Source organism: Lichenostomus cassidix, chromosome 2, assembly GCF_008360975.1.
Source record: "Lichenostomus cassidix isolate B80296 chromosome 2, HeHo_3.0, whole genome shotgun sequence".
Taxonomy (NCBI): Eukaryota; Metazoa; Chordata; class Aves; order Passeriformes; family Meliphagidae; genus Lichenostomus; species Lichenostomus cassidix.
The window spans coordinates 130,595,859-130,612,768 of NC_139482.1; the positions used below are offsets into that span (position 1 = coordinate 130,595,859).

At 36.8% G+C, this 16,910-nt stretch overlaps 1 protein-coding gene across 6 annotated transcripts in view; it reads left to right on the forward strand.

Moving 5' to 3' along the window:
- The window catches only part of VPS13B (vacuolar protein sorting 13 homolog B), a 433,483-nt gene that overhangs the window by 391,286 nt on the left and 25,287 nt on the right, over positions 1-16,910 (forward strand). For all 6 annotated transcript variants that reach the window (XM_085053291.1, XM_085053288.1, XM_085053290.1 and 3 more), the window contains 11 exons: positions 5,834-5,989; positions 7,327-7,590; positions 7,742-7,825; positions 8,086-8,261; positions 8,747-8,917; positions 9,585-9,786; positions 10,657-10,845; positions 11,267-11,413; positions 12,639-12,922; positions 14,459-14,586; positions 15,175-15,374. In XM_085053291.1, coding sequence (XP_084909417.1) covers positions 5,834-5,989; positions 7,327-7,590; positions 7,742-7,825; positions 8,086-8,261; positions 8,747-8,917; positions 9,585-9,786; positions 10,657-10,845; positions 11,267-11,413; positions 12,639-12,922; positions 14,459-14,586; positions 15,175-15,374 — 2,001 coding nt within the window. The remainder of the gene's footprint in view (positions 1-5,833; positions 5,990-7,326; positions 7,591-7,741; positions 7,826-8,085; positions 8,262-8,746; positions 8,918-9,584; positions 9,787-10,656; positions 10,846-11,266; positions 11,414-12,638; positions 12,923-14,458; positions 14,587-15,174; positions 15,375-16,910) is intronic.

Sequence of the window (16,910 nt, forward strand, 5' to 3'; positions counted from 1 at the left end):
GGGAACGTAACTTTTCCCTTTTAACTTTCACTGTGATTCCTGCAAGTCTCGCTAGTTTGGCTAATATTTCAGTAATAAGTCTGAGGTCCAATGCTCACTCTTCTACGCCACTCCATCCCCCACATTTTCCTCAGATTTCATGAGGGTTTTGCCTTCCTGAGGGATAAGACACCCCCAACTAAATAGTCCCTTTCAGAGTTGGGGTAGGTCCAAAACTGGTGATATTTGAGGCTTTAAGCAATTCTATCTAAAGCTGCCAGATTTTGTGAGTTCCTTTTGCAGATTTTAATGAAAGTTAGAGGTCTGTTAGATATCATTAAAAGGGAAGAGAAGATACATCATTCCTGTGCTCTACAGACAACACTGGCTCCTACATTATTATTGGATCCAGTCTGCACTCCTTATCTTGATCTTCACATTGCTTTGTGGGATGGGCCCCAGTTACATCAAAAGTCATGTTTGTCTCCAAGACAGCTGTGTTTTTTAGATGTACTGGAGCATATGATACATAGGGTGAAACGCTGAAGTTAGAAGAGATCAGATCTTCCTAGCAATTTACTCAGGGTTAAGGAATTTTGTCTTGCAAGACAGTAGGCAATTGGAGGGTCCCACTAGTGATCACAGCAAATGTAAAATCTAGATATTCATGTGAAAGTCCCCTGAATGTATTCTACAGAGATTGTTTGCTTGTGAATAGACAGCAAAAATTGTCTATAAACATGCTAGTTACTATTAGTTGTTTTCCCCACACTCACATTTCAGCAGAGTCCTCTGAGGAAGCACAGAGTGATGGATTTCAGTTTATTAGTTTGATTTCTGTGTAAATCATAATGTTGCATAGAAGTAGCAGCTCAAACCTTTCTGCAGTCTCCTCCCAGGGTTACAGTAACAGTCCATTTTCACTTTTCACTATTTTTAACTTGAAGCAGCAGATGTAATGGATAAAAATCAGTTCCTATGTTGAATCGGGCAAATACTTCAATGAGAATATGGTTATAAATAAAATATATCTATTTCTTATCAAAGTAAGTAAATATGCCTGAAACTGTGTCATTTTATTGCTATTTACATAGAATTTGAAGGAAAATATATCTATCACTTACTTTTCTTATCATACATTTACAAAGTCTTGAGCAGATATTAGTACTGGTTAGTATATTATTAATACCTTCGCTTGAACACGTTTAAAATTTTCCTTATTTCAAATAGTGTGTCTATGAACACAAATTCTGATCAAATTTTATGAACATATTTTTTAAAGGCTACTGTAGTTTTACAAATAGCAAATTTGCTATATAAGAACCTCCGCCTCATTGTCCTACCAAAAAAAGACTGACAACAAATTTTGATTCTTGTTGCATGTCCAGCAGGTTCACAGTTCATTGTTATTTATTTCCAAGTTGCAGTTCTTTCAGATACTGGGTTATATAATGTGTAAAATTATATGTAGTTCTATGTGGGCTCAAACTTAGAAACTGTAACTTATATATCCAGTTGTTGTTGGGATATTTTCCCGTTTTACTATTTAGGAATGTTACAGGTTCTCTGAACAATCTGTTGTACTTTACATAATCCTCCCCAGGTCATTTAGAGAACAACATCAGGCAAAAAAGTTTTATGTTATTTTACACTGTTCAAGTAGTGAGGCAAGTGCTACGGCTTTTATTTGGGGTCCTGCATTCTAAATCAATGGTTAAACCATATTAGATGAAACTGACTTTCTAGATAAAAGCTGGGGCAGATAAGGATTAATATTATCCATAAACCCTCATAATTTGGTTACTGTTCCTTAACTAAAAGACTCTGCTGCAGTGTGTAGAGTCACTTTGTACCTGTGAGGTTCAGGTCTGCTTTGCAGGTTATGTTGAGGCTCACAAAATCTTCAGGAGCCCCCAAGGTCACAGTTAATCTGCCAAGTGTGACCTTTTTTCTATTAGCCATCATGGGGTGTTGGAAATTGCCTTTTTCCATGCTCTGTATTGGCCTTCTGTCTTACAAGGTCCGCTGGCATAGAACCAGCCAGATCTCCCAGGTCACATGAGGAAATGAAGCCAAAGTGAAATTCAAGCTGTTTGGTGACCACTGCAGGTGATAACGTACAGAATAAATATTTCATTCACTGTTTTCTAAATACTGTTTGGTTTTATTGTTGTGAATCCTAATCCAAGAACCACCCTGTAATGTGAAAACACAGTAAAAAATACAAATCAAGGTTCTCCTTTAATTTTTCAATTGGAAATTGCTTTAGCTTCAAGTCTCAGGATTCAGCTCCCATCTCTAGCGCTACATTTCCTCCATGCTGCTGTGTCATCACAGCTTTTACTGTCTTCTGTCTTTTAAAATAACAACTGCTTCCATACCATTAACCAGGTCCTCACTTTATTCCTTTCAAACTCTCACAGTTCATTGCAATTACCCTTGTTCCCCCCAAAAAAGCATTTTCTAGTTTGACTTAGAAGACAAATACAATCTAAAGAACCTTATTGAAACCAAGTTAAATCTGGTGAATATACAAGCAAAGTAGAAATCAAATTTGCATCACTAAGCATTTTGAGGGCTCAAGCTTTAAATTACTTATACAACTGGAAATTGATGCCTTTTCTGGACAGGCTCCCTTCTTAGCCTCACTTTTAATCCCCCATTTTAGTCCTCATGCCTTGTCATATGACACTCAGCTTTATTTACTCAGATCGTATCCTTCACTCACACATCTAGCTGAAAACCTAAGTCAATTCTGAGGAGTGCATAGAAACATTCTGTGAAGAGGCATGATAAAGGTATTCTTTATTTTAAAGATAAAGCTATTCTAGCCATTTACTCCAGTAGGAGCAGCTTCATCTTAGTGTGCCTCCCTGAAGTAATTTCTTTCCCTCTCAAAACACAAGTCCATAATGGCTCAGAATTAAAAATCCAAACCCCAGCAAAGTCTAGTCAAAACGAAACTCTCTGGGTTATCTGCTGGTATATTTCCCTGAGAGAAAATGCAGAAATCAAATATTTACATGAATGAGTGCCTATCTTATACAATAGATGTACAATATACAATAGATAGTCTGTTTAAATTCTCTCTTAAGCTACACATTTTCACTTATCACTGGATTGTATTTGTCAGAATGCTTTGAAGTACATTGAAAATTTTTTGTACCTTTATGCAATGATTTCTCTTTTCTCCTAATATATGTCTCTTACCTAGTTATATTTAACTCTTTTTGAGCAGCATGTCTAATAAATTCTTAGAATTAGCATAAAGCTTGATAAATAAAAGGGAGTTAATGGCAATTATTGCAAATCTGTAGTATCAGGTCAGTTTGATACCTATTTGGTCAGATCGTGGTGCAAATAACACCAAGGTTGTGGGTTCAGTCCTTGTATGGGCCAGTCACTGAAGAGCTGGACTCGATGAACCTTGTGAATCCCTTCCAACATAAAAAATTCTGTGAATTTGTTTTCTGCTAAAATAATGCTATCATCTGTTACTTAATTCTCTAAAATCACTTCCATTTTTATTTCCTGCCATATATCTCTGCATCGCTTAGTGTCATTTGCTGATTATTTCTAGCCATCTTTTCCAGAAATCTCACATTTAAATAACTTAATCATCCAGAGATCCTTTTTTGTATTCACGGGATGCAGTTTCTTGGCTCAAAAGTAAATGTATACAGTGCCCAATTCTTATGCAGTTAGGTCATTAATACAAATATGTCAGATAGCTTTCAAGTAAATTATGAAGGCTGTATGCTTTGCGTTTACCACTATGCAAATTGTATGTTTGTAAAACAGGAAAATGCCAATATATGATAATACCTCTTCTTTATTTTTCTTTCTGAACCTTGAAGTTAAATGCAGACAAAGAAAATTAGTAAGGCAGCATTTGGGAGCTAATGACTGCTCAGGGAAAGCTGACAGCATGTTCCTTGGGAGCATTCAACTCATGAGCAAAGCTGTTTATACAGGGTGGGAGACATCCTAATGTTGTAGCTACATGCAATTACTAATCGTCAATTATGGCATTTACATGACATCTATCTTTGGAGCACACTGTATTTTGTGGTCCTGCTAGCTGAGACTGACCACTTAAGTACCTTTTCTCATTATTTGGCTGTCATTTCCAGCTACCATTCTCTCCAAAGTAAACAGCTTTCTTGTTTCTCCTAATTTTCATATGTGATGAGATTTATTCCCAGCTGCCTCTGTAAGAAACTGAATGGATTCCAGCCACTGCAGTTGGATTTTTTTTTATATTGTTTTCTTTATCCTTTTCTGTAACTAATACTTAGGAATTGAAGTGACATGTTTGTTTATGAGTTTGACTATCCTAGTGTATAGCCTCCCTCAACATAACCATGAATATAAAGCTGTGCCCATGCGTGTGCACATCCAGATCCTGCCCTTGCACACATGGGCACATATCAGCCTTTGTACTTCCAGCACAGAGCTCATTTGAATCTGAATGCAACAGTCATCACTCTTGCAAATTCAAAAGCCACCCACTGAATGGATGTTATTGTTCTGTGTGTAACTTGTGCTGAGGATACCACAAATTGCAAACAGGCTACTGAGTTGTAATATCTTTGAAAGTTACTGCTGTGGTTGTTTCTTAAAACAATGAAGAAAACTCCAACATTCAGCCCTTCACTAAGTCTGACTGACCAGACCCATGGTGAGTGCTATCTCTTCCTGAAAACCAATTATGGAAGAACACAGTATTTACAAGTTTCGGTTTTTGCTAGTGTAAATAATCGATCTTGGGGCCTGATCCTGTTCTCAATTGCTTAAATTAATTAATAACAGATGTCCAAAACCAGAGTGAAATTCAACCCTCAAGAGAGAATTCCCACAAGGCCTTCATATGACTATTTTAAAGAACTTAAGTGATGCTTAGGCTCTGTGCTGGCCCTCTGCAAAGAATAAATTTTACCCAGAATGCTTATTGCTTTGATCCCTTATATATAGCTCACATCCTTAAGTTTGCACAGCCACAAAAGATCTATACACAGCTAAATAGCCAGATCTTCAGCTGGTGTAAATTTATGTAACTTCATTGACCTACATGGAACAGTACCAATTTTCACTACTCTGGCTTAAAGAATCTCCATGGGACAGAGGTAAGTGCGTATGGTGGGTAAATGGATGAAAGGCCCTTCAAATGATGAAAGACTATATTGCTCTGGAAGTGATTTAAGTTAAACTGGAAAAAAGCCACTCCTTTTCCGGAATAAATCACATAGGGAGTATAATTATGCAGTTAAATTTCTTCTCATGCAGTCAAGCTTGAACTTACCACCACATTTGTGTAAGAAATGAAATGTTTCCCATCTCTCAGCAATATACCACATTCTGCATTTAACACACACATATATGCAAGCTCTACAAGTCCTTCTTTATTTTGAAGGGAAGGATATTTGTAATTTTCTGTCCTGTTCTGAAGGCAAAAAATCTGGCATGGACCTGCATTCTGTATCACCTTGCTGGTAATAGCGTGGGTTTCTAGAACAATTTCAAAGGCAGCAAAGAAAATCTCTTATTTCCTGGTTTATGCTGTCTAGTCTGCTAGCCCTTTTTTTTCTGAACAGTTGTGTGCTAAATATACTGTTAAAGCAGGTAATTTTTAGAAACGCATTATTCAGAGCCATTTTATGGTATTGTTGCTTCTTCTGATTGTGTCTGAAATCACAGAATTAAAGACTGAATGGATCATTCTGACAACTGGTGTGCTTAGCATTGCTGAGATTTCAAACCAAGAATATTTCTCTGTCATGGGAATTTATATCCTTCTGGAAGACACTTTTTTTTTCCTGGTTTTGTATTGAAGTAGTAATTTCTTTCTTTCCAGCTGTTGCACATCTGTATTGAAGGCTGGGGAAACTGGCGGTGGTCTGAACCATTCAGTGTGGATAATACAGGGACCTTCATTCGCACCATTCAGTACAAGGGCCGGACAGCATCACTTATCATCAAGGTTCAGCAGCTCAGTGGAGTGCAGAAGCAAGTAAGGATTGGATACAGTTAGGAAAAAATAGCATGAGTAATTTAAACTTACCTATTCATGAATTAGTCACTTTGTTATTTATTCTCTCCTACTGGGACCTGCAAAAAACAAGTATAGCAGTCTTTTGGGGATATTTTTGGGAATTTTTACAACTTTTTTCTTCACTTTGACGTGGATCTTAGCATTTAAAAGCTCGGTTACCAACACATATTTTATATGCTCCAGTAAACATCCCTTTGCATGATTCCTAAGTTCTGACAGTGCTAAATTACACAATCTCTTATATATTTTAATCTCTTGAGAAACAAATATTTTTCTTAATTTTTTTTAAGAAACTGTTCATAATATATTCTGGGTTGTAATTCAGGCCTTCATATTTCTTAAAGAAAAAGAATTACCAAATTAACATTTGAAAATGAGCTGCTGTGCAATAACTTCCCTTTTGCTACCTTTGTAAAGAGATCTGCAATGGCACTGCAGCCATTCTGCCTGCATTGGCAGAAGCCAGAGCATGTGGTGGACATAACATGCTCAGCTCATGGTTGAGGCAGAGTCCCTTGTGCTGTATTGCCAAACAGTAGCACTGCTGACCAGACAGGAGCAGTGCCTGGTGGCACTGGAAGCCCTGCTGAGATTTCACTTGGTGAGCTGTAGCTATGGTGTGTGCCCTCATTCATGAAAAAAGAAATGATGATGGTCGTACAGGGATACACGTGGAATGATGTTCCCTGGTATAGCTTGGAAAAAGTCAGATATATTTCTACAATAAACTATTCATGCATGATGGACAGCAACAACGCCGAGTCTAATTTGGTCGTTTTCTAGGTGGGTGCACTTAAATACAAAAACATGTTACAGTCATTTAATGAAATTATAAGCTTTAAAACAGCAGACATACTGTGACAGGTCTGGATCATTGGCTTGTGATGGGAATATGAGTTATCAGTAGAAACCTTTCTGAAGTACATCGCTGTGACTGCTCAGAAAGGTCTCAGCATTCCGAGACGATCACAGAACTCTTAAAATCCAAGCTAGAACTGTCAGCTATGGGCAGTACTGCTGAGTCAGTACGCAGGAAAGTAGATATTTACGTGTTTTTTTCAAACCTGGATACTGCCTTAGCAATATTTCAAGTATTTTAATGCCTAGATTTCTATGAAATTGCACATACGTTTGGCCAATAAAAATAATATTTTACCATTCACTACCTTCAGCAGTGCTTCCTAAAATCTAAAGCAGGGAGATTATTCTTCTACAGGTTTTCACTCTCTAATTCAATTTTCACCTTTTTTTTCCACAATTGTTTATATATGAGCTGCATTTTTTGTGTGTTTTAGATCCTAATCTGCGGACGGCAGACAGTCTGTAGTTACCTGTCTGAAAGTATTGAACTGAAAGTTGTTCAGCATTACATTAGTCAAGACGGACAGGCTGTTGTTAAAGAACACATCAACTGCCTTGCAGCCAAGCAGAAATTGCCTTCATATATCCTAGAAAACAATGAGCTCACTGAGCTGAGTGTGAAATCTCCAGGAGATGAAGACTGGTCCCAAGATGTATGTCTAAGTTCTAAGCACACAGAACACAGCACTGTCATTCAGGTATGACTAGAAATGGGTATATGGAGTACAGCATTAAAAATGTCTGAGAGAACTGGGTACTTGGCATTTAGACTTCTGTTTGATATAATGAAATAGTGAACGTTATCATCCTGAAATAATATTAGTGTAATGCTGATCTTTCTGCAAACAGGTACCATCTTCAAAGAGTTCAATAACATATGTGTGGTGCACAATTTTGACTTTAGAGCCCAATTCACATGTGCAACAGCGATTAGTAAGTACATTTAAAGTCTCTGAAATCTAAATGTTTATGCCTTACATGTCATACCATAAATTGTATGGTCAGAATAAAGGTCAGAATGATGCACTGTAAATATTTATTAATACTACTATTTTATTCTTAATTATTATTTTAATTTATTTTAATTAATTTTAAATAAATGTATTTATTAATATTTATTAATAGTTTGTTTCAACAGCTGTATGACTGAAATAAAATTAACTTTAAATCAATGTATTCTTTTCTTTTTGTAGATTGTTTTCAGCCCTCTTTTCATTGTAAGGAGCCATCTTCCAGACCCTATTATCATCCATATAGAGAAAAGAAGTCTGGGACTGAATGAAACACAAGTGATTCCAGGAAAAGGACAAGAGAAAGCACTGCAAAATATAGAGCCTGATCTTACACACCACCTGACTTTTCAAGCCAGGTAAAATACTAATTTTCCTTGAAAATGGTTCATTTGTGTGGAAAAGAGTGAATAATTTACACCTTAACTTCTACTGCATTTTTTCCAAAAGTATGCCATGTGCAGAGGGGATATCACAGAGCAACCATATGTGGCTTGAAATGTTATCATGGGAAATAATAAATTTGGTGTAACTATCGTAAGCACACTGGCATTTGTTTGGTTAAGCAGTCCATGTTCTTGTGTTTTAAAAAATTAGTTTGTGAATGCTCTTGAAATGTTTTTTTGTGAATACTGAAGAATTTTTAGGGTCATTACAGTGTCATAACACATCCATGCATGTCAGTAAATTCTCAGGAACTTGTAAGACGTCATAACTTGATTCATCCACAATTACCTTGAGAGTGTTCTCGCTGCAGAGTACCCTTGGGAAGCTTCATTAGAGAAAATGTTAGTGCTGCTAATGCTTGGTCTTGTTGTGTGACTGAGTTTGTTTTCAATGACAGGGAGGAAGATGATCCATCAGAGTGCGCAGTCCCTATCTCAACCACACTGATTAAACAAATAGCAACTAAATCCCATCCAGGTGGCAACGTCAGCCAAGTGCTCTCCGAGTTCTATGGCACCACAAGTCCTCCTCAGCCTGCATGGCCCTATAATAGAAAGGATTCAGACAGGTAATTCCTTGCTAAACCTTCTTCATGGCTGTTGCATTGCCTTACCAAATAAACTGAAATCATGTTCTAGAAGCCTGTATGTGATGAACACTGAATATATTTTCAGCAATTACATTATTCCTGCTGGTAATCTACAGAATCTGTGGCAGGTGGGGAAAAAAATGAGGTCAGCCTCAGGGCTGCCCTTGTTTACACTGAGAAGATTGCATCAGTACAGATTTTTAAAAAATGGAACCATTTTTTGTGAATGCATTTTCTTTACTGCAGCTCTGGAGGCTGTTGTTTATTCAGCTGCTGTTTGTTTCAGTACAGAAACAGAGAGTTGCTGTAGAAATCGTTGTTGGGGAATAAAAGGAAATGTGATTTGATGACTGCAAAAGTCACAGGTTTAGCTCTGAAGGACAGTGGCAACTCTATTAAGGCATTTATTAATTGACTAAATTTATGTTGAGCTTGTGGATTTAAAATTTTGCCTTTATAGCCTACTTGTATCTAGATCTGTCTGACAGCACCTCTGTGTGTTCCCGAATGATAAGGTAAGAAGAGATAGTTTTTCTATTTCACAATCAGAAAAGCCTTGCAAATTTATGAAATGATGCCTTATCATGTGTAACCTTGAATTCATTATTCCTTTGACTTTATGTTTTTGCTTATTTGTTTTTGGCAGCAGTGAACAACTCTCCCAATGGGATAGTCCAATGAGGGTAAAGCTGTCAGTGTGGAAACCGTGTGTTAAAACTCTACTGATTGAACTCCTGCCCTGGGCATTGCTTATCAATCAGTCCAAGTGGGACCTCTGGCTGTTTGAAGGAGAGAAGATTGTTCTTCAAGTACCTAGTGGGAAAGTAATTATACCTCCCAACTTTGAGGTAACTTTGCTATTCACGTTAGCAGGCACAGTTCTGCTGAACACACTGATGCTGAAGAATGGTTATTACTCCAGATGATTCCCACTTTGCAGTCACTTGTCTGTTAGTCATGTGATGAGGAGTAGCAATAGCAATAGGAATTTATCATACTGACTGAGTCACCTAGTGGGTAGCACAACATACTTGATAGCAATGTTTGAAAAACATCTTAAAGATGGAGAGTCACATATTATCTGAAAGACACTCTAGGAAGAAGGCCTTCATTCCACCAGCAGCTTTCTCACCTTCCTCTCAGCTCAGTCAAACAATCTGTAATGTGGGTGTAATGTAGCAGCCCAAGAAAACTGTTGTAAAGGCCAAGTAAAGACTTTTGCCCCTGCTGTGCAATTTGTCGCTTGGGAAATGGTTGACTGCAGTAGCAACGTTGACAGCCTGAAAAGAATGTTTGGTTTGAGAGAGCATTATGTTATGTTTCTTCGTAGCTTTTCATGTCTCCAAGAAAGTTGATGATGACATAAGATGAATTACAATAGAGGAAGATTTTTTAGAATGCCTGCCTTCCTTAATTCAGAGTTTTGTGTAACTGATCTTCCCACATATCTTGACTATGCACATTCCTTTTTTTATTATAACTCTGATATTCTTCAGTTTTGAAATAATTGAAATAATTTGACATAGCAGCTTGTCAATTCCAATTGAGCAATCTGATACTTCTTGTTTATTTTGTCTTCATTTTTCCCCCATGTACCACACAGAAAGAATCAGAGGGAGAAAGGCAAGAAATTATATTCACTGTCTACTGCATTTAGAAATGTAGTAGAGGTGTATCAAATTGTCAACAACTGATAATCAGTCATTTTTCTCTTGCAGGAAGCTTTTCAGGTTGGAATATATTGGGCAAACACTAATACTGTGCACAAATCAGTGGCAATTAAGCTGGTTCATAACGTGACCTCCCCAAAATGGAAGGATGCCGATAATGGGGAAGTAGTAACATTGGATGAAGAAGGTTTTGTTGAAGCTGAAATAAAACTTGGTGCTTTTCCAGGTCATCAAAAGGTTTGAAGAAAATTATAATGATTTGTAACTTTATCATGTTAAAACAAAGTCATATAGCAGATAAAACAATCAAATGTATGCAGTGTGAAAGCTTCTCCCTAATTATGTTAATATATGTTCAACATAAAGAGAGTATAAACAATGTATGAAATGTAATTTGAAGAATTAGATTGCCAAAAACATACTGTGCAACCCTAAAGATAATACAATTTCTCCTAGAAAAAAAAGTAATGAATTCTCAGTCTTGTTTGGATAACATTGACAGATGCAACTTCAAAAGTACTTGGTGTGGCTCCAGTTACGAAGTGCATGAATATAGACAGGGTTTCTGTGGTTAGAAAGAAAGCAGAAGTTCTATTGCTGCATTTCACTACATTTTGTGGGGTTTTTTTAATTCATCACAATTTTCATTATCTTACAGTTGTGTGAATTCTGCATTTCTTCCATGGTTCGACAAGGTATACAAATTCTACAGATAGAAGATAAGACAACAATAATCAATGCTACATCATATCAAATCTATTATAGGCCACAGCTTTTTATTTCCAAACCCCACTCAGGAGAAGAGGTAAAGCACTGTTGATACTGTTTCTGGTTGTCATCTGTAGAAAATGGTTGTTTAGATCTGTACCTGTATTTAGATGAGCTGCATATAGCAGAGCTTGGAATAGAAATCTTCAGACATAATAATCATAAAGTAATTTATATCATTTAGAATACTGAATCCTGGGTAAATTCAACTCCAGTAATTAACTGTAATCAGAAATCTGTGCAAGCAGCAAATTCTTGCACATTGCAGAATTAGTTCTGCCTGTTCTCCATCTGTTCAGGCACTAATGGCCATTTCTGTAAAATAGGCAGCGTAATCCATAGTAGCTGTTGAAAATGTTCTCAGAATTTTTACTGAGTTTGCGTGTAAGAGAGGTATATTGGCCTGGCAGGCTGAAACTTTTTGTTATCCTTTTGGGAAGATTCCAGTTATCTGAACAAAGCTGCAGAACTAGAGACGTGCCCAAAGTTTATGTATTTCATAAACTGCATCGAATTGTGAATATCAGTTTTCTAATAACCTCACAGAATATTTAAGAACTAGCTTGCAGGAACCAAAATGTATGCATGGTCAATATATTTTAATCAACCATGTATACATATTTATTGAAGATTACATTTATAGTAAAATATGTGGAAAGAATTCTCAGGGTCAAACTTACCAGAAGAGTTGGCAGATCAACAAATTTTTAAAGTTCCTGTTTCTGTGTTGTTTTCCTTCTGCTTTAGTTTTCTTCACATCAGTGTCTACAGTCGTGCATCACACATTTTGTGGAAATCTTACAGGATGGGGAATTGGAAGAATGTTGAAGCTAAAATCCATTCTTAGTTTTGTAGCCTTTTATAAATGGATTTTGTTCACACAGTTGTGTTAAAGTACTGTAACTGGCTTTTGGTAGAGCTGTGTTGTGCTACTGAGAGCCGACTGTAGGTCACAGAATTGCAGAATCATGGAAGGGCTTGGGTTGAAAGGGACCTTAAAGATCATCCAGTTCCAAACCCCCCAGCTTGGACAGGGATATCTTCCACTAGACCCAGTTGCTCATGACCCCCAGATGGCTGTGCTGCAAACCTATACCTGAAGACAGAATTTGGCCAAATAGCCTTTAATGCAATGTACTTAGTGCAGCCTCTAGTTAGTTGTGGTCATTGGCTGCTTGAGAGGGTTTTGTGCTAAATCAACATGAATACACTTCCATTTAGGAGCCAGCATGCCATTCTACCACCACCTTTTTTGTTTCCAGGACTTTCACTTACCTGACAGTGCGGTGTTCAGCGTGGGCCCGGCTGGGACAGGCTCTGGTGAGGCACTGAGTGCTGTGCCCTGCTGGGACCTGCTGTCAGAGCCAGGTCCCTCGGCAGTGGGCACAGCTGGCAGTGCCAGGCGCATGGTGCTGAGCTTCAGCCCTGGCTGCAGCGCCGGGAGCCGCGAGCTGTGGAGCCTGCCAGCCATCATCAGCGCCGAGTTCGCCCGGCAGAGCGTGGCAGTGCCCACGGCTGTCTGCAGTGACAGTGGATTCTGTTCCAGGTACTGTGCTGAGCAATCACCAGTAGTAAACTTGGCTTGGTGCTGTAAAGCCTCAGCTAGTCAGAAATCCTAAGAGACTAATGCAAAAGTTGAAGTAACACATGCCCCCCATACGTAAAGGCAAGTCTTACCTAATTAAAACATTGTTATCTTCTGAAGGTTTTGATGCTTTTATTGTAAATGGTTTAGTGATACGATCATGTACAAGTTGTACAATTTTTATAATGTATGGTCTGCTATTTTTTTATATGTATGCAAATAAGAGCATGAAATGCTTATATTGGGGAATTAAGGTCTTTTTTTAATTTGTGGGCAACAATTGAGGAGTTCAAGAACAGTGTGTGATAATACAATACAAAAATTTAGGTTTTGTTTATCAAAGGTAGACGTATTTTTGTAAGCATAATAAGAGGATAAAGGAAACTCAAAAGGGATGAAACTATTTTGAGATTACAGGAAGGAAAAATTCCAAGTTTTAAAGCTTGAAGTATGCAGTTGGGCATTCTACTTACAAACTTATGCATCCAGCTAGTTAAAAACAACAGTCTAGTGACTTGTCACATGACCAGCTTAATTTCTTGAACCTGATATCTGAATCTATTCATACTTATCCTAGTACAAACAAGAAACAATCTGCTGAAATTAGAGAAGCTACATCAGTATATATTACCAGTGATGTGATCTTTCTCTTGCCTGAAGTGCTTTGCGTCATTCAAACCCTCGTACAGTTTGTCTGCAGAGTCTAAGAGGTGTCATTGCGGATACTAAAGATTCTTATACAAACTTCAGATTTTAAAAAAATTTAATGGAAAGAATAAAAAAGGATTCCTTACCATTCTGCCACAGGCATAGAGAATCTCATGTTCCTAATCCAATTTTCAAACTTTGGATTTCTTAAAATCACCATGAGGTGATATTTTTTTAGCAATAGCCAATAAATTTGCCCAAGAAAAAAAAAGAATTTATGTTTATGCATGAAGGTATTTTATGTAGCTAATGAGTAAAACTAAATTCATTTAATTTCATTGTGGAAAATGATGTAGTGATGATCCGTAACATTAACATTTAAAAGACCAATATCATTGTGGATCATTCCAGGGGAGCATCAGTTACAGATTTATGTATTTGTTCTAACATCTTTCATGTGTATCAAAGAAGTATCCATGCAAGTTCTTCTGGAAAATTTTAAAGATTTATGTTGAAAATTTAGGCCTACAATCTCATGTTTTTAATTTAATATAAATCTCTGCTGGCTAGGGCTCTCATCTTGTGGACACACATGTTCAGTTTAACTCTTGAGTACTCTCCATGAAGTGATTTCTTCTCTCATGTTTTTTAGGCTATTTCCATGTGTTCTCCTGTTGAAGTGGAGATATGTACTTGCCTAAGTACATAGATAAATATCGATGGACTTGGAACTTGGTCATAAAGAGTCTTACAGATGCTAGTTTTGAATATTTTTAATTGTTCAGGAAAATAATATGTAAAGATTTCATCCAAAATATGTGTAATCCAATATATCTGCTTCTGTTTTAGAGCTATAGCACTGACTTATCAAGAGCATCTTGGCGTGACGTACCTAACGCTTACAGAAGATCCCAGTCCTCGTATAATTATCCACAATAGGTGCTCCATTCCATTGCTTGTAAAAGAGAATTTCAAAGGTAGGTACTATGCAATAATTAAAAGCAGTGCACTGTTGTAGTATAACTTATTTTACTGTATCTCCAGTACAAAATTGAGTTCAATATGTGTTTTAGTTATAACAAGAACTTGATGCCCTTGTAAAGATCTGTCTCAAAGTGAGAGATTCTGGAAGCTATTGGAGCTAATTGTGAGGTCAGGAGTAGGAACTTAAATGTCTCCAGGCTTTTGGGTCTCTCTGGTACCAGCTGTCAAGGTGACTCAGCTGTAGGAAATTCATAGGCAGTGGAGTTTTGTTGACATCAGTTCAATCCCATGGAACATTTATATTTCCTCAGATTTGCAAATGTAACACAAAACATACTGTCAAAATTCTGGTTACAGTATGTTAATGTAACGATCAAGGGAACATTATTTATGTAAAACTTAATGAAATAGAAAGGGGAAAGAAAAAAACCCAAACGTAACATTCTAACCAATAGAAAAGCAATGTTTTTATTTATTTAATATTTCAGACAGGAACTTTCTCATATATGTAAGCATAGATGAGTTTTGATTTCATACAATTTTTAGAAAGCCCCGATCTTCTGTGTTTTATAAAATTTCAGATACACCAAAGTTTGAAGTTTACTGTAGAAAGATTCCAGCTGAATGTTCAGTTCATCACGAACTTTACCATCAAGTCTCCAGCTATCCAGATTGCAAAACAAGAGATTTATTGCCCAGTATTCTTCTGAAAGTGATGTCTTCTGATGAATTAGTAAATGAATGGAGTGATTTTGTGGACATCAACAACCAAGGAACACAAGTAAATTATTATAATCTGCTTCCTAGTTCACAGCATAAATGGTTGTCTTCCTGACCTGCACAGTGCATTGTTCCTCTGCAATAAGTGTATCTTTTCTGTTGGTTTATGGGGGTTTTATTTAGATCGTGGGAACTCTCCTGCTTAAGCCCCTTCCTGTGGAAGTTTTGGAACACAGACTGTCTTCTTCACTGTCTCTTTTTTATATAGCTAGATTGAAAATACAGGCTTTACAACACTGAATTTTTTTTTTTAACTTCTTTTTAATCAACCTGGTGTTGCATGGAAAAATCAATCCTGAAAATTTCTGGGCTCTGTAAGCAAAGAATGCCACAGGATCTGGGAAAGTCCTTCTATTTGGTGACTTAATTATCATGGGATTTTTATCTTTACATCTTGTAGGAATCATCACTGTCATTCTCCCTCTGTGTCTTTACAGAAGCTAGTCATGCCTTTCTAAAACAAAACAACCCCTCCTTTATCTTTCCTTCTGTTATTTTTCTGTGGGTCTTGAGGTAAATGAAAGCTTCCTTGACTGGAGCAATTCTTTTTGATGGGAATTTTTTTCATCTTTGAAGTCATTAGTTTACATGGAATCAACATAAACTGCTTGGCTCTTTGAAAGAAATACTGGTTTCAGATGTTTTCCCTGGGCACCAATCACAAAATGCTCTTGATTATTGAGTGTTATGTTATATAGCAAGTAGTTCAGTTCCATTCAGCAAGCCAGTCAAGCAATGCAAGGTTTCAAATTTCAGTCATTAATGTTATGCCAGACCAGGGTTCTTTATAAGTATCTGGCTCCTAGAAGGAATTAGATGCTAAGACAACATTTGGGGATCATTGTCTACTTGAAGAGCTCTCAAAAGAAAATGTGTAGTCTTCTGTTATTGAAGTTTTAGAATGTACATGTTGAAAATTTTCTCAGGATTTCTGTCTGTTTTTCTCTTAGAAAACTATGAATATAAGTGAATAAGGAATATACTAATAGTGCCACATACAATTCAGTTCAGATTGTGAAATAACTGGGATTTGGAGGATCTTAGGTAATTTGTATCTCTTCTATGTAGTCATAGATAGGTACTTCTTTTTCTATTAGAAAGTAAATTAAAAACTACTTAAAACTAATACCTTAATAAATAGTGAAGTATTTATCCTCAGAAACATCTGAAATTGGAATTAAAATGACCGATTATCAAGATCAGTGAAGGTTTATTGAGAATAATCGGAGTTTTGAAAATTCTGTCAATGTCCTTTTTTCTCCAATTCCATGTAGGGTTGTGAATCTCTTCCAGACAAGCAAAAGATTCAAACTGACATGTCAAAATTAGAAATTCTCTTATATGTAATTCTCAGAAGAATAAGAAATTTGATTAATGAAATTTAATTATCTGGACAAGGTTATTACGAATAGTCCAACAAGACTATTCACATAATAAGCACAAGACTGTTCACAAATATGCACATCTTGCTTATTTCTGGAGAAGTGCCTTATTAAAATGTATTCAGTTATACAGTTGAAGGAGGAGGAGCAAATTT